The following is a 27,060-nucleotide window of genomic DNA, read 5'->3' as shown; positions in this document are numbered from 1 at the left end:
GACGGCTTTGATTTCGTGGGAAGCAGACAGTTTTCATTTCTTCTCCTAAAAGAGGAGAGGAGGCAGAGTTGATAGAGAAGTAAATTCCTAACGGAGAAAACCCCTCCTTTATTGATTAAATATCAGGCATTTAGATTGTGAGTTTTTCCTTTCCTGTCTGTGACTTCTGCAAGCCAAGAAGATTTCAACAGGCACTAAAAATTCAAAGAAATAAAAGGGTGGAACAGGCTGTGCGTTGGTTGTTAAGGAAAATCTAAATCAACTGAGAAGGAAGGTGAAGGAAACCAATGTTTATGGCTGGGACCAAAATGAATTTTATTTGGAGTTCTAATGGAAAATTATACCATTATCAGCAAGTTAAAAATTATATATTTATCTAATAACAGAAGCATGTCCAATCATTTAAGCTACAAGCTGAAAAATATATTTTCAAAATAATGATTTTTGTGATAAAGTGATGAAGGCATTTTTTTTTTTATGAAACATAATGTTATTTTATGATAACCTGGTGTAAATTATTTTCTTAGACTATTAAAGCAAAACCTCCCTGCTAATAGTCAGGAATTACATTACAATAGCATATTGCATAGTAAAATAAAGTAAAAGAATGGATCAGTTTCCAGAAGCCCCTCTATTGTAAGTGAATATTGCTTTCCGAATTTGTTTTGAAGTATGAATTTAAGAACTATACATAGAAGACAAAACTTTTAGTAATTGTATTATACCTTAGACTTTCAATATTACATTCCCATCACAGATTTGTCTAAATATTTTTCTTAACTCAGAATGAACCATTTAGAATCACCCATGTAGAATATATATATGTGTATACATATACACAAAGGTAAGTGTGAATGCAGATATGCTGGGTTAATTACTGTGCTATGTATGGACATTAATTATGCATGCTCAATTATCAACAGCAATAGCAGGCTAAGTGTGATATAATAATCATTTTTAAATAATCCTAAATCTACTCAAGTTGAAAAGATTCTGACAGCAGGAGCCTTAAACAGCTGCCCTGAGCAAAATAGACACTGCTTTCTTCTAAAGCTGAAAAGGAGAAAGGTAACAATTATCCCTGAGACACTGGAAACAGAGTCGTCTGATTTCTTTTTTTTTTTTTTTTCCTCTCAAATGCCTCTGCCTCTTGTGAAAAGAACAGTGTGCTTGGGATGCAGTAGGCAATGGTGGACCTTTCAGAAGCAGTACTCAGATAAACAGATATTAATGTATTAAAGGTGTAATTGAAATTAAGAATAGCTTTCATATGTGCTTTTAGTACTGTGCAACAATTTATTATTTGTCTGAGGTGCTTTCTTGAATTTTAAGTCAAGATGCCATGTGGAGCCAAGGTGGAAAATAACACTTAAACATAACTACCTCTAAAGGTTAAACTTGATACAGAATTAAGTAGGGGTAGAAACGGAGATTATTAAACATTTGTTTTGCCCCTCCATATTTCTTCCATAAATCCGGTGTTCCTTTTTATCATTAAGAGAATTCTGAGTCAGATCAGTAGTCCAGTTAAATCAAACTATTTAGTTGCCACATTAAATGTATCTGTCCAGAGGTATCTTTAGCACAGATTAAAATTCCCAATGTGCCTGCAAATTATTTGCCCTGTAAGAAATTTAGAAAAAAAATTTCCCTGAAAATGTCTAACTTAATCCTGATTTATGTTTAGTTTTAAAAAGTAAAAACTTGCAGAGAGCCGTCTTAACTTTAAACGTATTACAATTTGCAATGAGTATATAATGGCATACACTCAGTGGTGGGAGTTTGAAGATCTGAACGTTCAAAGGAATTGTTTCTCTATTTTAATAATCATACCTCCTTATATTAATGAATTCAGTTCACTGTGATATTTTCAGATTCCTTCTACATCATTTCTTTAACTGGCCACAGGTGTTTGTTTGTATTACTTTAGTGTTCTTCTCTAAGTTTCAAAATGACTCTCTCATACAGGAACTCAAATTATTTTTCCATTTTTGATCCCTCCCTTCCCCCACCATCACCAAAGAATACTCGTGCCTCAGTATAAATCAGTCTATTTTCATGCTTAAAAAAAAAAAAAGTTAAGTTCGAGAAAGAATAGCACAGCTGTTCAAGATGTCATATCTTATAAAACAAATCTATTAAGAAGGTCGAATCCTGGAAAGGGTCAAGTTAATGATATAAGTGGAATAATTTGGTCATTTTCTGAAATTTGTCAACCTACAAACATAAAAGCCCTGCATTAGATTGACTAATTAGCTAAACCTCTGCTAATGGTGATTTTCTTCTTTAAAAGTTAGGACTTTTATGTTTAAGGCACACTTTTCTTTACCTTTTTTTTTTTTCTTTTTGGTAAATGTGAATTGCTTTGAATATTAGTCTGGTACCAATCAATCCACTGTGTTTATTTTTGAATTATTGCCTTCATTTGGGATGAATTTAAAGGAAGATGGTTATTTCCATTTTTATTTTGCCAAAGAAATATACACACGAGCAACAAAATATATATATATATATAATTCTAAGTATATATGTGTGTATGTGTATATTTGTATATATAATAACAGTTAATAAAATAATAAAATCTTGGAAAATAGGTAGAAAAAGAGGGATGACCTAGGTCAGATCTAGCCACTTCACTTTTTGGAGCATGTAATATCTACAGATTCCTTTAATCATACATAAATTATTAATTCTTCATGAAATCTACCTCCTGGTTTCTTAAGTTTCATTGATTCATTAATTCTGCCATTACACTTTTTCATCAGAGATATTTTATCTTCTAGCCTGTTATAACCCTTTGACTTGGGAAAGAAGTATAACTTTCTGATTTTTAAAAGCAAGTATTTTAAAATATAAGACCATCAGTCCCTGAATTTTTTTATTAAACTGGAAGACCTTGAAACCACTTTTTTTAAAAGGAAATATGTGCATGTATTCACACAGATACATATTTTAAGTATATGTTTGTATGCACGTGAATATATTGTATATATGTGTGCATTTTATTTATATGTGTTTATATTTATATATGTGAATATATTCTATATGTATATGTATTATATATATATATATATATATATAATATATATATATATATATATATATATATATAAATAGAGGATGTCAAATTCCAAATGGTTGTTTACGGACATAAATTTATCCAAAATTATTTCTTGTCCAAAGATTTCTAAGTCTTGATCTATATAAATCTAAATGAATCAACTTTGTGTGATCCATGAATTAAATATACATTGTCATATTTTATGATACCATATATAATCTATGTGATCACACCATATGAAAAGAACACTACATTCATCTAGAATGAGTAATATGCATAAGGGAACTTGACCTACAGTGCATTTCTTTATGTTCTAGAAGATTCCAACAGCCACTGATTCCTTCCCCAAATTTCCACTTAGCTTTTAGGATGAGAAATCTGTATCTTTGACAGACTCATGAAACTCGTGTAAGTGACTAAGTCACCACCAAACTGCTTTATGTAATGAATCCTTAAAGGTCTTTTGGAACACAGTCAAAAAAGAAAGGAGAGAGAGAAGTCAAGAGAGAGAAGAGAGCTATTTCTATTTTTAAAATGCGTAATTAATGTTATAAACTTTCTTTAAGACAGTCACCTATATGTGAGAGTTTTAGGATCACTATTCATACTTATTTTCATATTATAAAATAAAATAAATATGAGGTCCTTTGTATATGTTTTGCTCATATTGTTCATAAATATGTAGCTACAGATATTGAACTTTTTATGCGTGTATATATACACGTCCAAAGCTTATTCAGTTATTCAGTATCTTCTAAAATCTGATATCTATTGATACTTAGTATCTTCTGAAATTGAGAGAGAAGGAATTTAATGCTCACTGAGTGTCTGCTACATGTTAAGCATGGCATCCATTATTCTCTCTTACATAATTATATTTGTTAATTGTGTATGTGAATTGAGAGAACTCTAACATAGTAATAAAAATAAATCACAGAGTACTGATATCTTATTTTCCACCTAATAAAATCAATAGTTATTAGGCTGACATATAAGACACTCTCCTAGCCTAGGTACTCTTACTGCCTTTTTTTTTTTTTTTCACAGTCTTTTGTGCAAGTAATTATATCTATTCTCAACTCTCCAGGAAACTCATGGAATTTTTTTAATCTAACAACATCATTGGTATTTTAGTTTCACTTATAAAATATTATATTGCTTTAATGAAAATAAAAGTAACTAGTGACATCTCACCATGTGTTAGTACTGAAAATGTTTTAATGGATTCATATGTGTATATGTGTATATATACACATATATACGTGTATGTGTATATCTGTATGTATATGTACATGTATACACACATACACACACCAACATATGCTACTTCTACTAGTTCTGAAAATTGCTCAGAAGCTCAAGCAAACAAAGCTCATTCCTTTTCTCTCCTGTCATATAATGCATCGTTTAAATATGGTACAAAATTTATTAATTTTCTTTTATGTTTCACAAAACTGAAACTGTTTTCAATTTGAGTCCTATTTTCTGTGATAATGGCTGCCATTTATATTTCATGAATACAGCTGCATTTAAAGTGATAACACTTTGATCACAGCATGTATGTATATGTACACATGCACACATATTTTAACAGACTGTTTATTAAAATTAGCAGTATCCTCTCTTCTGATAGAGGTCAATTCAATTAAACTGTCATTAATTAAATGCCTACTGTGTGCAATGCACTGATAATATGAAAGAGTAAAGGAAAAAAAAAAGGCCCTTCCTTCAAAAGTCCCCAGTCCCTTGGGAGTGACTTGCATAGGTATCGATAAATAATTGGAATCCAGCGCTCTCTCTCCTGTACCTAAATGCTGAGAAAGCAGAGCTGTTTGATGATTTAAGACAATTCAATATATGAATTGAATTCTAAGGCAGAATTGGCATTCTAATGTTCCAAAAGCTAAGCTTACACACTGACAACAGAGAACCTTTTATGAAGAAGAGTAGTTTTGATATATTTGGGGGTAAACTTGTAAGTGTGGATTAGCACAGGAAAACAACTAAACCATTTTGGGGATCTCTTTTGTTTTTTCTTTTGTGTGTTTTAAATTTCAGCTTCTCAATGAATCTTTTTTTCAAATATTTTTAAGAGCTTAGTAATTGATGGCATTTTCTTTGCCATTATTATTCATGTCGCTCTACAATAGGGAGAAATGTTATTTTTTGTAGGCAAATCACTGTAAAAAAATAATAATTTGGGGTCATTTCTTGCTTTAATTTATTTGCATCTTCTGCAGAGACAGTTTAACAGTGTTCACCCAGGGAAAAAATAATGCCAACAGAAAAAGAATATAAACATGAGGGAGGGGAAAATAAAGTTTTAAAAACGTTCGCACTGTTGTACTTTTATGTCTCGTGACATAAAATCTCACTCACCAAGAGGTTTGTGTCTCAGGATGTACAGCCAGGCCTCAGTACTGGTTTCCTTATATTCTGCTCCATGTACAAAATGTCAAAGTATGAAATGATTTTAACTGTTCCTTTTGGTAGGAATGACTGAGGGGTCATCTCCAGGGAGAGTAGTTCTTGCTTTGGTACGTGATACAGTGTGATTAACAAACTCCAGATAGCACAGAGAAGCAGGTCCGAGTAAGGTTTTTAAGTGCAGTTCCCTACCCAAGACGATGTATTGCCTGGCGCTGATATGGCAGTACTGGAGGGGGAATATATGCATCTATATAAAAGCAAAGACAATCCTTGCTTTCTTCTTGAGCAGCTGCAGCCAGTCCCACTAATGGACGTGCAAAAGCAGAAACGAGCAGCACAAGGTATGTGTTCGTTTTCACAGATGGTACTGCAGACACGTTGGTAATGGAAAAGGAAGTTGTGTACGTGAGCTATTTGACCATGGGGGTGGGGGGCAGGGAGCTACAGAAGGACAGCCCGATTACAGTACTTTCCTGTGTAATTGACCGTGTGAGTTATTGAAGCAGTTTTCCCGTGAAAGTTTTCAGTTATTACAAAATTACATCATTATTGTTAAGGAAATGCATAATTCCAAGTTGTCTTTTTAAAATAATGTCATTAAAACTTTAAAAATCAGCTTAGATTTCCCTGTCTGCCCAGACCCTCAATAATGAAATTATCTGCTAGATCTGGGTTTTACCTATAACAGTCACAGAATCCTTATTTAAAGACACATCTTTCATTTGAACAGCAACAAAATGTACTAGGTACTTATTATAACTCTTGGAAAGGTGTATTTAAGTACCTGATTGTATGGGTCCTGAGAAAATACAAAGTTGAATAAAAAATGAGATAACATTTTAAAAGAATTATTTATAGAATCAAAAATTAAATGAAGTTTAGGTTTGTTTCCCTTAGGTCCCACCCCATGTATTTAAAAGTCACAGAGAATGAAATAGTACAAGAAGTATTCCCAATATAGTCTTATAAAGTATTTAGTTATTTAGTACAAATTGCATATTTGGTATCAGGGTCTCTCATTGATACATTTGCAGATTTTTAACATGGTTCTTAACTGTTTCAAACTTCAGTATATTTAACTGTATTTCCATAAGTTTTGTTGTCGTTGTTAAGAGGAAATAAGCAGCAATTACCATCCTTCTAATGAGCAAACTATATGCTATGTTTTAATATCTGATCTCAACTCAATAGCCTGTAAAACATGTTTATAGAGTTAATAATATTTTAGTCTTGCTGTTATGTAATGAAATGGAAACTATATCACACATGAAAAGTATAAATAGACTCCATAGGTCACTGAAGAACATGTACTTTTATATCTAATAATGGGGGAAATGGTTAAGGGAAAAGAATTGTAAATATTTTTGTATTATTCAAATCTGAGGAATTTGATGAAATGACCTCATTTTTCAGAATTGGCAGCACTTTATCTTGAATAATGAGGATACCACACATTGCAAAAGGTTTCTGCCAAGGAACATACAAATATATAAATTTACTATATAAATCTAGTTAATTGTTACCTGAACATGTGTGTTTACAGAACTTGTCAAAACCCTAGCACCATTTTTCCTGCCCCATCTCTAGCTATGGTGAATGCAAAAGAGATCCTGGTTCACAGCTGCCTTTTCATGCTAGCATTTTAGGGACTAAGTCAATGCACTAATTTCTGCTTTTAAACAGAGGCTTTTTTCACGTATTTTTTTATTCTTATTTTTTGAGACAGCAGGATCAAAACTCATGCACTGCACCCATCCCCCTTCCCCACCACTACCTCTCCATCAGGCAAACGCTGCGCTCTTCCTCTGGCTTCGGCTGTATCTACCAACTTCAAAACTGATCGTTGCCGTATCTGATCAAGGATGATTCATTTCTTTCTGGTACCTCAAAACTTGGATAATTTGATCAGCTGTTATAGGGTGGTTTGAAGAGATAAGGGTTCTTCAAAGCCAAACTATGGTGAAATATTTTTGGTAAAAATTCCCCAATCACTTCTTAAGTAATATGGCCTGAAACATGGTTAAGAACTGTAGCTCTGAAGTGAGGGAGACCTGGGTTTGTGTCTTAGCCTGACTATTTAACAATTCAAAAATGTTTGAAAACCTGTTTTCTCATCTGTAAAGTGGATAGAATAACAATAACAATAATAATAATAGTAACAATAATTCCTATCTCTTAGGATTGTTTTGAAGATGTCAGATAATGAAACTAAGCCTTTAGTATATTATCCTACGCAAAATAAATACTTGATAAATATTAGATGTATGATGGTGATTATTAAAAAGGGACAAAAAGTAGTCAAACAAGAGAATTCTACCAGATAATTGATTCAAAAGTGGTTTTTAGAAAAAGTCTTGTGCTTTTGCCTAGACTTAGAGACTAGGATGTATTTTTTGATACTAGGTAAGTCAAAGAACCATTCTCAGTCTTTTACCTCACCAGTAAAGTGAGAGTATAATAATCCCTGGTAATTCATTTTGAATCTAAACTGAGGTAATATATGTCAGGAGTTCTTAACCTTGGGATCCATGGGCACTCAGATCCATGTGAAATCTTTGGATACATTTTGTGAAGGACATTCTTTTGAACAGCCTGAAGTTTATTTGTAAAATACTTGACATATTTTTTTTTATTATCTGGGGAGAGTGTCATAAATTTTATCAAAAGAGTGTATGACTTCGAAGAATGTTAAGAACCATTGATATAGACGTAAATGCCTTGAGGGATGGTAACACCTCATGGACCAGCTATTATCTGTTAGCTGATACAAAAAGAATTACTGATTATTATCTGTTATTTTCTGTTTCTTTCAAAATGACCATATCACCATCACTATCATATAACCAATCCTACTTAGGTAATACATAAAATACCTATATTTGTTTCTTAAACTAAATGCTTAGAAACTGAACCTTTTGAACTTCAGGCTTTTTCTAGAAAAGTCCCTATCACCAAGATTTTTCTTTTCTATAATGTGAAGAATTCCCATAGTAAATGTTTGCTAAATATACTGTTTAAATAAAATTTGCAATAAATTTATTAAAACAGAATCAATTCTTGTATTCTCATGCTGAGGTTTACTTTAGAGGTGCTAAAGTTGTGCCTCCAAAAAGCCTTTTTTTTTTCCTTTTCAGTGTCAGATTTTGGCACTAGCATAGAAGAAAGTCCCTGTAGAAACTCTCTCAGACCATTGTTGTTACTGCAGGAAAGGTGGAAATGGATCTGTGGTGGCAGAAATAGAAGCAGTGAGAGACATGAGCAGTTCTTTTGACAATAATGACTTCCATGTGAAATGAAAAAAGACAGTGTAGACATAAATCTTCAACCATATTTTCAGCTGTCCAAATACATATTGCTATAAAGGCAGAACATTGTTATAGAAACAGCATGGGTTTAGAACTCCAAAGATCTGGATTTTTCTAGTCCTGGTCTGTTATGTAATTTGTGTGTGACATCAGATGTTTACTCATTTACTAAATATGGAGTAAGTCAAAGTATGGAGATGGGGGTCCTTCAGACCTATGTAATGGGTTATATATCTGTGTGATAAATTTCTAAAATCTGAAGATTTGAAGAATCCATATGAATAATCTAAAGCATGAGATTTACCTGGGGAACTCTTATTTTCTGCAATCCCACTCCACGAGTCAACAATTGCGTCTCAGAAGAAATGGAGCTAATGTGTTTTAGCGTGTCCTGCTATACTGGACAACTCCCATGTGGTGACGAGTCAGTGGAAAGGTCTTAGGCACATTCGTACCTGGGTACAATGTATGATTACTAGAGTATGAATTGCCTCATGTCCTGGAACAGAAGTTGTTCCATCGCTCCTAGCCAAGGATGTCAGTTTAGTTTACACTGGTCTCCATTAGCTTTGCTGATGTGTTGAGGAAGTGAATTTAATAAGCAGGTAAACAGGTTTTGTTTCCAAACTCTGAGATAGGTAATTACAAGATGGATGCTTGGCTGAACCTTGTAGAGTCTCTTCAGTTTTCTGGCAAGAAATCTGAGGGCATAGAGGGCTGTTTTCAAGCAGGCATAGACTTGCTGTTTCAATCAATTCTTCACGATTTTATTTGGAACAAAAGCCATCCAAGGTATTAATATCTGTTGCTTTTTGCTGGCAGAGCTCTTTCCCTGCTCTTGCTAAAATATTGGCCAGCCCATGCTTCTGATAAAATTCTGGCTATTAATTTAAAGGTGTTCATTGCAAGCCAGCATCTGTTTTAAGTGGTTTTAGGTACTGCATTCCTTATATTCTGTAGGGTCTATTGGTGTGTAGTCATTAGTCAATTAATTCCTTAATGGGCGGAAGTGGGGGAGAGTGGCCTTCTATGTCTCTTAGTGGGGAATAATAGTGATAATGACTAAAATAATATTTGTCATTTATTCAACAATTATTGAATGTCTATTATATATGATAGTCATGAACACATTATTTAGTTTACATCAACTCTTTTGGTGGTTAATAGGGCAAAGTTATTGATAGGACATTATTACTGATGGGACAATAAGCAAGGATCTTGCTTCTGAAATGACTAGACTATTACCCATTTTTATTAAGGAGCACAGAGAGTAAGCCCTCTGATTATTAGATAACTTTCAGCCTTTACATGAGATTTATTCGTGGGAGATGCTTTGGTTTCTTCAGGAATGTTTCCATATAATTTACATGAATTAAACTGTCAATGTTCATGAACGATCTCAGTTTGTGTCACGTTAACTCAACACGTAGTTAGTTTTTAGCAGATGGTACCGGAAACTGAGAGATTACAGATCATGTCTGCCATATACATCACTGTAACCCCAGCTTCTAGCACAGTGTCAGGCACATGGTGGACATTTAATAATTATTCCCAGAACTGAACTGAATTAAATTTACCACTGAAATTTTATTACTGCAAAGTTGTACCAGAAGGTTCTATCATAGCCATCTGTGCATTTCCCTAAAATGAAGTTTTCAAAGGATTCTTGATATAATCGAATAAACATAGAAATTATTTAAAGAGTTAAAAATACTTGAGGTACCTCCAGACTAACGGCATGTATATCAAATTTCAGATTGATTTGATTTAAAATGGCTAAGATATAAAACCATAAAAAATGTGAGTAAATGCTCTGCCTATCAAGGCTTGTTATGTAATTACATGGTTTCAGTATGGTTCTTATTCATAGAAAACTATTATAAAGCATCATTTCTGCACAAATAACTCCACTAGTAGGGATTTTTAATATCTTGAAGATGAATATCCATGTCTCTAAATGTTAAGCCACTTGAATTAATAATGCACTCAAATTTACTTTTTATTAATCAAATGAATAAGTTCTGTGTTAATAATGAAATTTGAAAACCTTAAAATGTTTCTTTTTGGCTGATCTTCAAATAATAAAATAAAATAAGCAATAAAAACAGATGAACCAATTTGAAACTTTTTTTCCCATTCTTATTCTTTTCTAAAAACACATCTGGGTTTACCAACATATGTGTCAGGGCTCAACACAGAGGGATCTGCAACTGACTGAGGATTTAAGCACCATAGAAGCAAAACTTCAATCAGAAGCTTTGAGAAAAATTTAATGATAGTGATGCCACGCAGTGGTTAGCTGTGAACCTAAAGACTAAAGGTTTTTTTAGTTAGTCATTACACTTCTTGGTGTACTCTACAGCAGGAAAAGGAAAAAATTACATTGGATTTAAAGTGTACGTATATTAAAAGACGGGTGTGTCATTTTCTGTTTCAAATCCTGGCGTGGATGATTGTCCAAATTCATCACCTAAATTGCTGTTGTGAAAATCAGTATGGTGGTTATAATACATTTGAAACATGGAAAGGAAACAAGTGATCCAAAGAATTCTCAGTAATTGAAAAGCCCTTGCGAGGCCAATCACTGGGCTGGCCTCGGAATTCCTTGCAATTAACTGTTCCTACCACGGTCCATCCAACAGAAATAACATGAAGGCCACACAAATGCAACCTAAAAGTCAGTGGGCAAACTATCTAAACTTGAAGTTAAAAGCAAACAGTTCCTTGTTGATTCCAGAATTTCCTCTGTAGAAATTTTCAGTTGAGATGACTTTCAGGTAGATTTGGGTTTTCGGCCGACCTTCCTTCACTCTTGCCCTCTGTTGAAACCACATAGAAACAGAAGGTGCACTTAGAGAAGGCCAGGGGCAGAGGATGCTATGACTGTGTGTAGCTTTGGATGTGTAAAGGACAGCTTTCCTTCAGCCTGAAAGGAGCACCTGTCAAGTATGCCACCGGTGTTAGCCACTAACTACTTATTCCTATCATTTCCTCTCCCAGAAGTGTCCTTATCCATATCACTCCATTCTCCTCTCTCCTGCACAAAGTCATGGAGGTACAAATTATTATCATCTCTTAAAAGCAGCCTGTAGGAAAAGGAGAAACAATTTATTATTTAAAACATACACACGCACATATAGAGCCATCAGCAATGCATGACTCTAATTATGCATATACAGGAGAGTTGGAGCTTTGTTCTACCTGACCTTGTGTCCTCAGGACATAGCAAGTATCTGGCTTCAGCTATTTCTCAAAAATAAGTGTGGGATGGGATGTAGGATTGGAAAATTAACTCTCTTGATTTTATTGTCTACAACCTCATTAGCCCTCTCTGACCAACTGAAGATAGATTTGTCAATCCAAATTTGTCAAATCCAAATTTGTCAATCCAAATCCAAATTTGTCAATCCAAATCCAATTTGGCAAATCCAGATTGATAGATTTGTCAATCCAAAGGAATATTTTTTTAAAACTTTTTTTTCAAAAACAGGAGTGATGACTAGTGATAAAAATAATAGCAAGAGAGATTATTTTCAACTTTATTAATGTTTAGCTGCTCAAGACAGCACTGTCCTAGGTGCTTATTACTTAGACTATTTGATGACTGTTTGACATGATTTCTGTCTTTAACATAGTAAAAAGGAGAATGACAGAATATTTTAAAACTCTGTTATACCTGATAAACTATGAATGAAATAAGATCTTTAGTGCCTTTCTTTCTCTTTAACAAGTTCATTTTTGAAAAGTGGGGCAGGGGAAACTTCTATTCTGCTTCCTTCGGCAGCAGACTGCTTCTCTGCACTTGATTGGGTTAAGGATGTTGGTGACTTCAGCCATACTCCATCCAGCCAGGTTCTCACTGTGGGTCAGGGCTCTCATCTGCGTTGTGATTTAGAGAGTTGTGGCACGGTGTACAATTCTGTGCTCACACAACTAAGGACATTGCCCACTTCTCCCACCTTCTCTGTTGCTTCCAGTAATTCCAAGTGCATCAAACATAAGGTTCTACGGTGCTTACCAAAGTGATACATTTGTTTAGATGGGAGGTAACTTACTATGTGAAATATTTCTCACCTACCTCCCACTCTCCTCCCGCACACAGGCACGCCCCTATTGAATTCTAGGTGTGAACACCTAGACATTTCACTCTGACTCAACTTTCCATTCTCATATTTGATAAGATTGGCACAGATAAAATACATGTGATTATACCCAACTATATGCTTTAAGCATATCTAAAATGTGCAATAAGTAGATTAAGGAGATATAAACGAAACCAACAAAATATTTTTCTCTTACAAAAGAAATACAATTGAATCCCCTTGATGGATAGCTAACTTGAGCGCCTACTACATACCTGGCATTATTTTATTACATCCATTTGTCCACATTAATACTCACAGCAGCTCACACTTTAAAGATGAGGAAATTTAAGCATTGCCAGGTTAAGTAACTTGCCCAAAGTTGCACCCAAGCAACTCAAGACAGAGACATGTTTTCAGTACAAGTTGTCTGACTCCTAAATCTGATTATTAACCCCCCCCATGCCATACTGACTCCGAGTAAGTGAATCCAAAGGACTCCTGATGTATTTAAAATAAGATACGGTTTACGTAAAATATACCAGCCTTTATTGGAGCCTAAGTGCTGCTTAAAGCAAGATATGCCTGTGGAAACCAGTCCTGTAATTTCAGGATTTTCCCTCGAACTAATGAAGGGCATTTTCTTTGCAACAGAATTAAGCACAAAGTTGTGCAAGGATTGAAGCGTTCTCTGAAACCAGGATTACACCCACTTTGGCATGCTGTGTCAAGCAGCCAGGGCATAAGGAAAGAAAAGCAGGCTGCAGTGAATGGTTATACATTCAGATTTGAGCCTCTGCCATATATGTGGGTCAGTTTCCAAATGGACATTTACATTGCCTTTATATGGATCAAACTGGTGTTTATTTGCAAAACGTGTTATTTAGATCTCGGAAAAGAAGACAGCATGGCCCCAGGGAAGTTTCACAATTATAACCTAACTAAGCTCCCCGACTTATCTCGGGTAGAGGGGTTCACCAGAGTGTTTGATAAACACAACCTCTAATAGTTCATTGATTTGGGGGAAACGGCAGTCTGTACTTTTGCAGTAGGTCCCAATTTGGACTTTGAGGGCCAACACCCAACTTTTGTGCTGCTCTTATTGAGACTGAGAAATTTATGATACATTCCTGGTCCTGATTTGGGGTGGGGGGAGTAAAGAAAAAAGGGGAGCCAGAGATTATCTTTGTGAAAAACTCTGGCTTTTATTACATCACCTAAAGTAGCCCAACCTGCTACACTAATGAAATTGTGTTCTTGGTTGAAAAGGACAATTGTTAGCCTGACTTTGTGCTCACTACAAACATTCCCCCAATCTTGTTAAATTATTGCTCTCATTTCACATTTTTATGGCTATGCAGCTTACCGGTCCTCATTTCTTTACATTTCATTCATTTTCTTTGTATTGATGATTAATGGAGGATGTTGAATGTTAGAGTGAGCAGGCATCAGCAATTGCAAGATCATAATTAGTTTAGCTGACGAGGGCCTCTGATAGCACTTGCATCTGGATGGAAAAATTACCCTATAGGGAACTGGCTGCTCACCAGGTCTTTTTAGTGATACATTGTGAAACACCCGATGAATCAAATGCCCTTTCAATGCCAAGAAAGTGTTCCAGTCTTGAAGCCAAAATTATGTCTGCAGAAAGCTTTCCATTTGAAATGTATCAGAGTACAATTATAACCATTGTATTTTCTTGGCAGGGATACCACTCGTCTACAGTATGGACTCAAGTTAAATAAATTGCCTAAATTTTATGAATCCCTGAAATTTTGACTTATGGTGTTTGTAATTTTAAATTTATGACAAAATTGGGCTCCAGCAAGACTTTTTCCACTCCTTATCTAACATGCATATTTTATCATTAAAGGCTTTACTTCCTAGAGAAAGGAGAGCAGAGTTGCAATTCAGGCTCTTTTTTTTTTTTTTTTTTTTCAGCAACAGAGTTCCATTTCCTGCCTGTTAGTATTTGCGCCTAGGAACACAGCCTGACTTTTGTTTCAATGAGAAGTTTAATGGAATCATTACTTGATAGCAAGAATGGAACAAGCAATACTAATGATCTACTTTCAAATATTCTTGGATTATTTTTGAATCTGGTGATTAGAGAATTCAGCCCACTAAAATCAATTTGTGTTCAGAAATGCTTGTGATTTCCAAGTCTGAGTCAAATAAAATAAATAAATAGCCATTGATGGGACTATGTTGTCTGGCTTAAGTAGGCCCCTCATAAGGATTCTCATTAGTAATACTGTACTTCTAGTTGGCAGAAGTTTCTACTATTCCTCTCAGCTTTGGGAGATAGAGGGTGTGTTCTCTTTCAGATTTTACAGTTGCAAACCAAAAATTAGAACTGAGTGTCTTACAGTCTCTTAATACTTATGTTACATGAATGACATCCAAAAAGACACACATCAGGTTTAATTGTAAGTGGTTTACGTGCCTCATTTATTCCAAGCTTGACTACATTTTAAAGCCCAGGTAGCCTGTGCTCCTCCCTTTCCAGAGTATATTAACCATATTGCCAGGCTCTGTCTTTGGACTTTTGTTTTGACACTTTTAAAAGGTATATTTTAGGGTTCAGTATTTAGGAACCATCATTAAAGGCACAAAGCCCAAAGTTCAAAAAGTTAAAGCTGTTTCTGTGAAAGGCCTTTGGTGTTGCACACACCTCATCCATCACTGCAGGGTTAATTATAATGAAAATCAGTGGTGCCTATTAAACACAATTGAACCTGACCTCATTATGGGCAGTGTGGTTTTATACTGTCATTGTTGCTAGTCTAAAGACAAAACTCCTGGGTTGATTTGGTCTAACTCCACTGATCATGTGACTCACCTCTGACCTTGTGTTTTTTTTTTTTTTCCATTTCAGAGGCGTAGAGGCTCGGGTGTTTTTTGTGCCAATTGCTTGACCACAAAGACCTCTCTCTGGCGAAAGAATGCAAATGGCGGATATGTATGCAATGCGTGTGGCCTCTACCAGAAGCTTCACTCGGTAAGAACTTGTTAGACTGTTTCAGGAAAAGCTTTATAAAGCACCCTGGTCTGTGGCGTGATAAGTTCCATTCCCTGGCTTGCAGTGCCTGCCCCTGCAGAGTTTAATGCAGTCGCTTTGAGTGCACATGTGATTTATGGTGGACCGGCCTTAGAGGTTATGGGGAGATACATTTGAGATCATTAGTAATGCCTTATGCTTCTTTTGATATAAAAGAGGAAAAAGATTGATTTCTGGGGACGTCACATAACAGATAGTTGAACAAGTGGTTATCAGAATTCGGTGAAATTAATTTAGGTAGAGAGGAGAAACCTCAAAAATGCAGAAGTACATAAAAAGTTTAAAATAAAAAGGGGGACTCTCCCATATTCATTATAACATCTAGGGCAGGGGGGAAATGCTTATTTTCCCGTTTACCATTGGAATTTGCAAGTGTCATTTGGGCTGCTTTGGGGGCTGGAAGTTGGACACGTTCAGAAGAGCGGTTCTAAACTGGGGCCCAGGATGCCAGTGCTCTACAGTGCTGCCAATGGTATCTGAGGTATCTGAGGGCTTGAAGAGCACACAGCAGAGCAAGATGCAGAAGTGCTTTGTGTTTTAAGATCTCTGGCTGACTAATTTCTAGGGCTCTCTGAGGTACCTCAGTTATTTCTAACCAAATTTTAGGTGGAATCCTCTAATAAAATTTAAACTCACAAATCTCCCATCTTTATATGCATTTGACTTCTTGAGGATATTTTTTTAGTTTAGATAGCTTATCTGCTGACCAGAGCTGCCTTTAAAAATAGGAATGCCGGGGCTTCCCTGGTGGCACAGTGGTTGAGAATCCACCTGCCAATGCAGGGGACACGGGTTCGAGCCCTGGTCTGGGAAGATCCCACATGCCGCGGAGCAGGTAGGCCCGTGAGCCACAACTACTGAGCCTGCGCGTCTGGAGCCTGTGCTCCGCAATGGGAGAGGCCGCGATAGTGAGAGGCCCGCGCACCGCGATGAAGAGTGGCCCCCACTTGCCGCAACTAGAGAAAGCCCTCGCACAGAAACGAAGACCCAACACAGCCATAAAAAAAAAAAAAAAAGGAATGCCCCATGCAGTAAACAGAAATCTATTTCCCTCTGCCTTTTTCATTTTGTTTGGCATTTTACCACAGCTCCTAGCACCAGCCAATGAATAGATTACAGCTACGGAGAATATAATTTTAGACAAAATGTCCTCCTAAATGGACCATTGGAAGCACTCGTTTAAAAAATGCATGCTGCCAACAACGCTAATTGGTAGTAAACTGTAAAAACCTTAGTTATTAGCATGGAGCTAATAGAAGGATTCCCCCCGCCACCCCGACACACACACACACACCACCATCACCTTACTTTTTCTTAAACTTCACCACTTAAGCACAGCAATAAGCTTGCATTCAATGGGTACTGACATTAATAATTTTAATTGAACTCAGACCAATCAAAGGCCAAAAATTAATTAAACTGCTGCTCTTCCAGGTTATGGTAATTTAACAACTGCGATATAAACTAAACTTTTTTACAATTATTTTAATATTCATCTCTCCAGAGATGAGATGTTTTCAATTCTGAGGTTTTTTAAAATCACAAATTTAAACACATAAAGGTTATGCTCACATTTCATGTCAAAGACTGCCACAAAAATTATGAAAGTTTAAAAAAGGTATTAATGCATATTTCAGATTTCTTTAGAAGATAGAGATTAACTACTGCATTTTATATATATATATATATATTTTTAATTAATTTATTTGTTTTTGGCTGTGTTGGGTCTTCGTTTCTGTGCGAGGGCTTTCTCTAGTTGCGGCAAGCGGGGGCCACTCTTCATCGCGGTGCGCGGGCCTCTCACTGTCGCGGCCTCTCTTGTTGCGGAGCACAGGCTCCAGACGCTCAGGCTCAGTAGTTGTGGCTCACGGGCCTAGTTGCTCCGCGGCATGTGGGACCTTCCCAGACCAGGGCTCGAACCCGTGTCCCCTGCATTGGCAGGCAGATTCTCAACCACTGCTCCACCAGGGAAGCCCCTGCATATTTTTATAATATGAATATGAGCTCTTTATAAACCTGAAATTCTGAACAAAGTAAATGAACATGGACTATCCAAGGGGATGTGGCATTTTCATTCTGAAATGAATAATTTGATTGTCAGTAACAAGTGTGTTATCCATTTTCCTTCAAAATATCTTTGTGACAATAAAAACACTGCAAAAGGTTTTGTATTTTGTTTAACATAAAAAGTAGTCTCCTGCATTGAGGTGCATCCTTTCTAGGTATAATTCACAAGTTACGTATTGTTTATATTCATATTTTATGTAGAGATTACTTCCTGATTTCAGTAATCTTTTAGAAAAATCAGATTTTAGCCCATTTAAAGATTCTCCTAAATTTTTAATCTGTAAATATGCATTGATTTATTAAACATATTCTCTTGATTTTATAAATCAAAATTAGAGCTCTTACTGCAAGTAAAGTTTTTATTATAGTCTTATCTATGGATTTTAGTCATGTAATATAAGCACCTGTTGACCATGTACATAAATACGAATCATATAATACTTAAGCTGAGTGAAAGTCAGCATTCTATTTAAGTACAGAGTAGACTGACAGATAGGATATTTGAACCGAGCCTACCAATAAATTTAGATTGTCAACAGAAAACAAATGCTTCACCTGTTAACAAGTAAAATCTTCCATAGTGAGTGCTTACATAATTAAAGGAGAAAAAAACGTGAGAGATTTTTTTAAAAACCTCTCACTGATAATGGCTTTGATTACCTGATATCTTTCCTTACAATTCTGTCAGTTTGTCTTTGATTATTTATGTTCTGATGTTTAATATTCTATATTTAGTCAGCTGGGGCTGGCATAACAAAATACCATAGACTGGGTGGCTTAAACAACAGACATTTATTTTCACACAGTTCTGGGGCCGGAAACCTGAGATTACGGTGCCAGCCTGGGTATGTTCTGCTGAGAGCTCTCTTCCTGGCTTGTAGAAGGCTGCCTTCTCACTGTGCCCTCATTTAACCATATTTACCTCCTAAAGGCCTTATCTTCAGATACAGTCACATTAGGGTTAGAGCTTCAACCTATGAATTGTAGGGGGGGCGGGGAGAGGGGGACACAATTCAGACTGCAGCCATGTATCATTTTTCCACAGTTGTCATCAAAACCTATCTCCCATGTTACTATATTGACATCTTGGTGCATGACTCAAAAGTTGAGAATATTTCAGAAAAATCACATTTTTTCAAGTAACTTTAAACACCGTTTTATCACGAAATAATGCAATTCCAAAATCTATTGAGTTTGGAAAAGCTGTTTCCAAGTAGCTTAAAGTTTTTCAGTCCTCCCTGTAAAGATGGGCATGATTTAATTAGGGTAAAATAATGTGCCTTGGTTACTTTCTCTGATCCTGCTTAGGGCAAAAGGAGGAGATTTAGTAAATCTATAACGTAAAGCCTATCTTTGCTTTGAACTTAAGCATGGTTTATATTTGTGAGGAATTGTTAATGCATTTTAATGTGTTTTTTAATGTTTTCCTTTTGTGTATTGTGTGTGTGTTCCCCGCAGACTCCCAGGCCTTTAAACATCATTAAACAAAACAACGGTGAGCAGATTATTAGGAGAAGAACAAGAAAGCGCCTTAACCCAGAGGCACTTCAGGCCGAGCAGCTCAACAAACAGCAGAGGGCCGGCAGTGAAGAGCAAGTCAATGGCAGCCCCTTAGAGAGGCGGTCAGAAGATCACTTAACTGAAGGTCACCAGAGAGAAATTCCGCTCCCCAGCCTGAGTAAATACGAAGCCCAGGGTTCATTGACTAAAAGCCATTCTGCTCAGCAGCCAGTCATGGTCAGCCAAACTCTGGATATTCACAAAAGGATGCAACCTTTGCACATTCAGATAAAAAGTCCTCAGGAAAGTACTGGAGACCCAGGAAATAGTTCATCCGTATCTGAAGGGAAAGGAAGTTCTGAGAGAGGCAGTCCCATAGAAAAGTACATGAGACCCGCGAAGCACCCAAATTATTCACCACCAGGCAGCCCTATTGAAAAGTATCAGTACCCCCTTTTTGGACTTCCCTTTGTACATAATGACTTCCAGAGTGAAGCTGATTGGCTGCGGTTCTGGAGTAAATATAAGCTCTCCGTTCCTGGGAATCCGCACTACTTGAGTCACGTGCCTGGCCTACCAAATCCTTGCCAAAACTATGTGCCTTACCCCACCTTCAATCTGCCTCCTCACTTTTCAGCTGTTGGATCAGACAATGACATTCCTCTAGATTTGGCGATCAAGCATTCCAGACCTGGGCCAACTGCAAACGGTGCCTCCAAGGAGAAAACGAAGGCACCATCAAATGTAAAAAATGAAGGTCCCTTGAATGTAGTAAAAACAGAGAAAGTTGATAGAAGTACTCAAGATGAACTTTCAACAAAATGTGTGCACTGTGGCATTGTCTTTCTGGATGAAGTGATGTATGCTTTGCATATGAGTTGCCATGGTGACAGTGGACCTTTCCAGTGCAGCATATGCCAGCATCTTTGCACGGACAAATATGACTTCACAACTCATATCCAGAGGGGCCTGCATAGGAACAATGCACAAGTGGAAAAAAATGGAAAACCTAAAGAGTAAAACCTTAGCACTTAGCACAATTAAATAGAAATAGGTTTTCTTGATGGGAATTCAATAGCTTGTAATGTCTTATGAAGACCTATTTAAAAAAAAATACTTCATAGAGCCTGCCTTATCCAACATGAAATTCCCTTCTTTTATTATTCTTTCTTTTGATGAGTAGGTTACCAAGATTAAAAAGTGAGACAAATGGTCAGTGAGAAAAAAATGGAAGATGGTATATGGTCCTGTTTAGAACCTAGTAGGTCAGAACCATCTTGGTGAATGTGTACTATGGAAACCATCCATAAGAAGTATCACCAGACTATAATTATTATGTTTGTAAAGAAAGAGATCAAAGCTGTCTAGAATTTGGAAGGGTTTACATATTATGATCCTAAAGCAGTATTGGGCTGGCCATTGGCCCATTTGTTCAAAAACCATAAATTGTTGCCTCAATTTCGAAGTGTCTTGAAATCCTAGGCAGATGAGGAGAAATCTAATCTCCAGGGCAGTGAAAGGAAAATGGCACCTTCCTGGATGAGAATTCTCTCATTGATCATGTTTCGAATTTAGACCTAGCAATGCGAGCTGTGGTTAGGCTTGGGGAGAGAACAGCGGGAAAAGTGACAATGATTTTGGCCAGCCCTGCCTGTACATACACATGCACACCCTCTCTGATATTTTTGTCCTTTAGATGTTCAAATACTCCTTTCAAAAATAGTCCTCTTGTTTGCAATTTAGGGTCATTTTGTCCAAATATATATGCATTTTTAAAAACAATGTCCTCAGTGCTTACGTAGTAATTTTATTTTAGCCAGATCTTTTCTTTCTTGTATGTGATGAACCAGTTTGGGTTTGTTTTTTAAGCTTCCTCGTGGTCACTAATCTCACTTGGCACGTTCTAACTAAAGGGATCCCCTCAGTTCAAAAGACTAGATGGATGCAAAAGTTCAGACCATGGGCTTCATTGGTTTAGAACACATGGTATTTCTCCACAAGGTAACCTGCTGTATTTATTTATTTTCTTTTGGTTTAAGTATAATTTCCAAACTTTGTGGTCAGGCAGCGTCTAAAGTTACGTTACCACAGACTGACAGTTGGTATATGTACCAATCAATCCCTTCATTAGATTTATACAGGTTTAGTTAAGTAGCATTAAATAGGATTCTTAGAAGTTTGCTCTTCATAGTACTTTTAATACATAAGGCTTTGTAAAACTATCCATGAAGGGAAAGCCTCAGCATAACTGCTCAGGGAAATAGGGCTAAATAACTGAACATTAAATAATTGGTTAAAGGTGCTGTTAGTCGAGCCTCAATGCTTGCTACACAGATGTATGTACAAGGACTGACTTTAATAATTTGCATTATATTGTCCCAACCAGTAGTTTATTTTTTGCCACGGAGATGTAGAAGATATTACAAGCTACTGGATGCACTGTCAGATTAACTTATTTCATTAAAGAAGTTGGGAGAACAAATAGGAAAAAAAAAACCTTATTTTTCTAGTAAATATTAATGTATTACATTTCAAATAATGGTGCCTGACATATTGAATAATTATTTTCTACAGTGTACGTATGCAACAAAGATATTCCATCATGCATTAGAGTCAGTTCTGGCTCTGCCTAGCTGTTTACATTTGCAAATGTAGCAAACAAGGTAATGAAGCAACTATTTCTATTGCGGTAGATATCTTTTGTGTGTGTGTGTGTGTGTGCATTAAAGTTGTAAACGGTAACATGAAACAAATGAAAGTTCTTGATATAATGGTATGGAAAACAAGAAGGAAATGAAAATATTTTTATGCCTACTTAGGAAAAAAAGGGTAGCACTATTCATTCCAAGTACTTTTTTTTTTTTAATTTTTAAGCTCTTAACTCACATTGTTATGCTTAAAGTGATAAACATATATCCTCTTTTTATTGCTTTGTCTATGTTTCAGATGAAACATTTCAGAAATTATTTTGATAAGTGCTGCTGGAATCTGCAGCACTGATGTTTTTATTGCATTCTGTAGTCGCATTTGCACTCCATTTTTACATTAATTCGCAGTTGCTTTGTATCGTTTTGTTTTGTTTGGGTTTTGTTTCTTTTTCGCGGTGCCAGGTCTTCGTTTCTTTAAATGGATGGCAGGTAGAGTTCAACCAGTTTGTGACTGTTGTAGTGAATGAAGTTAAAAATGTCTTTCTGATGTTGTGTTGTCATTTCCATTCTTGCATTTTCATTTTCATGTTAAAAAAAAAAGAAAAGAGAGAGAGAGAGAAAGAAAGAAATCAGGACTAAGACTTCTGCTTCAGTTTCATTTTTAAAGGGTCCTATTCCAATCTTACCTGTCAAGTAGCTCTAATATAATTCACATGAACTGAGATAGAGAGGTGGAATGAGGGGCTTGGACATTCAAATTATGTGATGTCATTTATCTTTCTTAGGAATTTTGATGAATGCATCTCAAAATGTACAGGCAGATTGGAGAGGTGGTGATTAAAGATCTAAACAAGAGGAGATTTCCCAAACAACAAAACTATATTTAATTTTTTTAGTGAAAGGACTAGAAACAAAGTGCACTGTGGCAATCTGCAAGTAACATGATATGTGGACTGCTCAAATCAGAAAATACCCGAAGTTTGGTTAACTTGGGCAATAGTACAGGTATGACTTTTTGGGCAAAACTACTCCTTAAGCAGTTTCTCCAGTGTGTCAGACACAAATAGGTTGTTCTTTTTTGGTATATATGTCTTTTTTTTAATCTGTTTTTTTGTTTTTGTTTTTATTTTTCTCAGACAGACAAGTAGTAATGGTTAGCAATGGAAATACATATCACTATTCTTGGAATATTTATGGTCAGTCTACTTTTGGTAGAATATTCTTAGATAGCATTGACACAATAGATCTTATTCCGTATTCCTTTATTATTGATTATTTTATTTTATTTTTCCCATATTTTGATGGGGAAGAGGTTGGGCTATTAAAAAAGATGAAAATTTATCACAACACTAAAATACCTCTTATTTTTTTGACTTATGAAAGCCTTTGTTCCAGCTCTCAAAATATATTACAAACCTGATTGGTTAGTATCTTTATTTTTATTTGGGTTTAAGATTTCTGAATCATTTTGTCTTAAATTATGATTTTAAATGAGCTATTTAGGTACTTAACATTTTTTTTTTTTTTTGAGGACTTTCAAAATGACTTAGGAATTTCCCCTCTTGGAAAAGGCTTTCCCTATGATAAAAACTATATGCCAGCTAAAATTGTATGTCATTTAAAAACTGTAAGTCTTTTAAAAGTACATGTCCATATTCTGAATTGGGCTTTGGATCAAACTTTAGGCCAAAACCAGCTCATGCATTCTCATTCTCCTTTTTCTCACTCTTTCTCTCTTCACCTCTCACCCATATATTCATATTGTTGTTTGGGATAGAAAAATCATAAAGAGCCAGCCCACCCCAGAAGATTGTGGATTGAGAGACACTACATGACTCTTAAGTATATGAGAAAAGGATGGAGCTCTCACGGTTAACACGTTAATAACTCTGTAGTTCAAAAGGAAAAGAGTGTGCCCATTCTTTCTATATGACATATTGAGATGTTGTTTTAAAAAATCAACTTTTAAGATAGTGATGTTTTCTTCTAAACTGTTCTGTTTTAGTAAAGGTAGTTTTTAGAAAGCAAGCATGGGGATTTTTTCTAAGGTAACATTAATGAGAAGAAGAAAAAAAGTGATTATCTTTAACAGCTCTTTGTTGAAGCCTGTGGTAGCACATTATGTTTATGATTGCACATGTGCACATAATCTATGATGATCCAATGCAAATACAGCTCCAAAAATATTAAATGTATATGTTTTTTTAAAATGCCTGAGGATATATGTTTTTCTTAATTAATTGAAAAGTATCAGTACTGCTACTAAAATAATGATTAGCCTCCTCCTGTGTGGCTACAAAACATCACCAGGTGACCTGTCTTAAGACCTCTGAATTGCCTGCCTGTTTAGTAAGTGAACATGAACACAATTCTAGAGAGAGAAGATCTGACAACCCGCGGTGGAAGCATGAAGGAGCTGGTGGTGAGCTTCTGTGCCATATGCCAGCTTTTTGCCTAAAGTTTACTTTGAGCTCGCAGCTTCCTGTCTTTGGGTTGAGAGCCATGACAAAAAAAAATGCGAGGCATCTTTGGTGAGTGAGTAGGTGAAAGCTTGCTGACTGTCCTAGATCACAGGAGAAAATGGAGGAATTGAAATCCAACCTGAATGTGAGACTAAAGATGCTAACCAAAGGTAGGTACTACTAAGTGGAATTCTATCAGCAGGCAACTGTAAATGAGAAGAGCATAGAAAGACATGCACCGGGACTTGTAAGGGCTGTGTTATTTTCCCAAAGAAAGACTTGGCCAAGGGCAGAAGGCATGGCTTCTTTGCAGTGCACTTCCTTTTGGTTTTCAGTTAGCGTTTCATAGACAGCGGACCCACGTGTTCCTGCTAGCGGTCAATGGTTTAGAAAACATCAACAGTTATCTGCAGTAATTAGGACCTATGGAAGATGCTAGGTTGAAGTGTGTCAAGTCAGGGATGAAGAAAATGTGAAATTCAACATTGGTCCACACATGGAAACTGGATAATGTATGCTCACATGTTCTCTTGAAAAATAGAGCTAGAAGCTTCACTCCGTCCCACACCAGAGAAAAGCAGGAGTAACTTTACAAGGAAATAACGTTTAGCCTTTCTTCATCAGAGAAAATGGTCCCTCAAGACCCATGAGTCCCAAAACTGTATACTGATTTCTTACCCCTGGTTTTTTTTTTTAATTGTATGACCTGCAACAAATCACTTTTTTCTTTTTGTGCCTCAGGTTCCTCACCTGTAAAATGGAAAAAAAATATATTAATAATAATAATATTAATAATAATAATAATAATGGTAATGTAGTACTTGTTTGTAAAGCACTTTGAGATCCTTGGTTGAAAGGCACCATGGGAGTGCCAAGTATTATTATATGGCCAAGGGGCTTATTTAAACTCTCAGTTCCCAAGGGCCAGGAAAGGTTGGGGTCATTTTTATTAAATATGAGCTGTAAATATCATAATTAGGCAGCCTATAGCGTTGACTATGAAGAGGCAAAACTATTACAAGGCTGATAAAACCATAGTTTCTTAATGGCTACCAACAGGGCAAGTATCACAGTAAGAAATGCCAAATTTCTTTGGGTGACAACATGAATAATTTGGGGGGGTGGGATGGGATGGGAAACATCTCAAAATGCCAATGTAAAATTCACCTACAGCAATATTCACCAGCAGAAAATGTCTTTCATATGGAATGATTTCATGTTGCTAAGAAAAAATTCAATTTGTAGTCCTGATTTGAATACTAGAATGTTGGCTATAATAGTTCTGTTCTTACAACACATGGAATTTTTTTTTTGTTTTATTTAATTTTGTTTTCATAGTGCATGTTCATTTCTACTCACAAACATGTTCTTGGTGTATTTCTTATGCAAACAATCTTCAGGCAGCAAAGATGTCTGTTACATCTAAACTTGAATAATAAAGTTTTACCACCAGTTATACATAATGGTGTTGGTATGTTTTATATGGATTCACTTTCATCCATGTAGCAATAGGAAATTCAGACCATTGTAACATATAGACAGGTTCTGATGAATTGAGACGGTGAAATCAAATCACCATTTTCAAAACAATATGACTAAGACTGAAAAAGCCTGGATTCTCTCAACTTGTTTTGTTTTGCTTTGCTTTTTTTTTTTCCTTTAACCAATCAATCTCTTATTGATAGATTTTGTGTAAAAAAAAATTATACAAGTTTTCTTTAGGAAGATTAACAATAAAAATTGTGTTTATTTCAAAAACATTTATTGAGTATCACGTATTGAGTGTCGAGTATTGGGAAATGATTGTTACAATATGTAAAAAATCCTGCTTTTGAAGTCTAAGTTTGAATTCAATTTAGTATACCCACATGAATATGATGTGAAGATCTTGATAAATCATCTCAAGAAGTTTATGTTAATATATTACATGCCTTGTGTGTTGCCTTAAGATGAAATTAATCAGAGAGGTTTCCGGAAGGTTGATTTTGAAAGAGGGAAGAGGCAGAAGAAAACTAGGTAGGCAAAGAAGACTCACCCAAATGTTTATGGCCAGAAGGAAAAACACAAAAAGGACAGGATGTAAAGTATATAAATAACTCCTTGCTTCAGAAGATTTATTTTGGAAATTTCGAATTAATTAGTGTTTACCCTCCTAGCCCAATCTTCACTTCTCATTTTTGTGAACCCAAATTAACAAATCCTTTATTTTTTCTAGTTCTTTCTCTTTTCCCCTGTTTTGAAAACAGCAGAGTAAAGGCTTTGAGGGGCTGATCATAATGGTAATAAGCTTGTTTCACAGCTGGAGGCAACATTCTCTAGATAAGAGTGTAATAAGAACACTTAATGTGATTTGTTTTCCTTATATAGAATTTGATTCTTCTCTCAGGGAAGACTTTTCAGGTAAAGTTAAATACACTTTATTCTCACCCAGGACTGTCAGAATC

The 27,060-nt window shown here is 35.7% G+C and overlaps 1 protein-coding gene across 7 annotated transcripts in view; it reads left to right on the top strand.

Moving 5' to 3' along the window:
- TRPS1 (transcriptional repressor GATA binding 1) overlaps nt 1-26,376 on the top strand; it is a 262,703-nt gene extending 236,327 nt beyond the window's left edge. For all 7 annotated transcript variants that reach the window (XM_082433133.1, XM_082433127.1, XM_082433132.1 and 4 more), the window contains 2 exons: nt 15,757-15,879; nt 19,465-26,376. In XM_082433133.1, coding sequence (XP_082289259.1) covers nt 15,757-15,879; nt 19,465-20,526 — 1,185 coding nt within the window. In that variant the 3' untranslated portion in view covers nt 20,527-26,376. The remainder of the gene's footprint in view (nt 1-15,756; nt 15,880-19,464) is intronic.
- The last annotated feature ends 684 nt before the right edge of the window (nt 26,377-27,060 follow it).

The sequence above is a fragment of the Balaenoptera physalus genome (genome assembly GCF_965194825.1).
Source record: "Balaenoptera physalus genome assembly, chromosome: 17".
NCBI lineage: Eukaryota > Metazoa > Chordata > Mammalia > Artiodactyla > Balaenopteridae > Balaenoptera > Balaenoptera physalus.
Note: the sequence above shows the minus strand (reverse complement) of the source record. Positions and strands in the feature narration are given on the sequence as shown.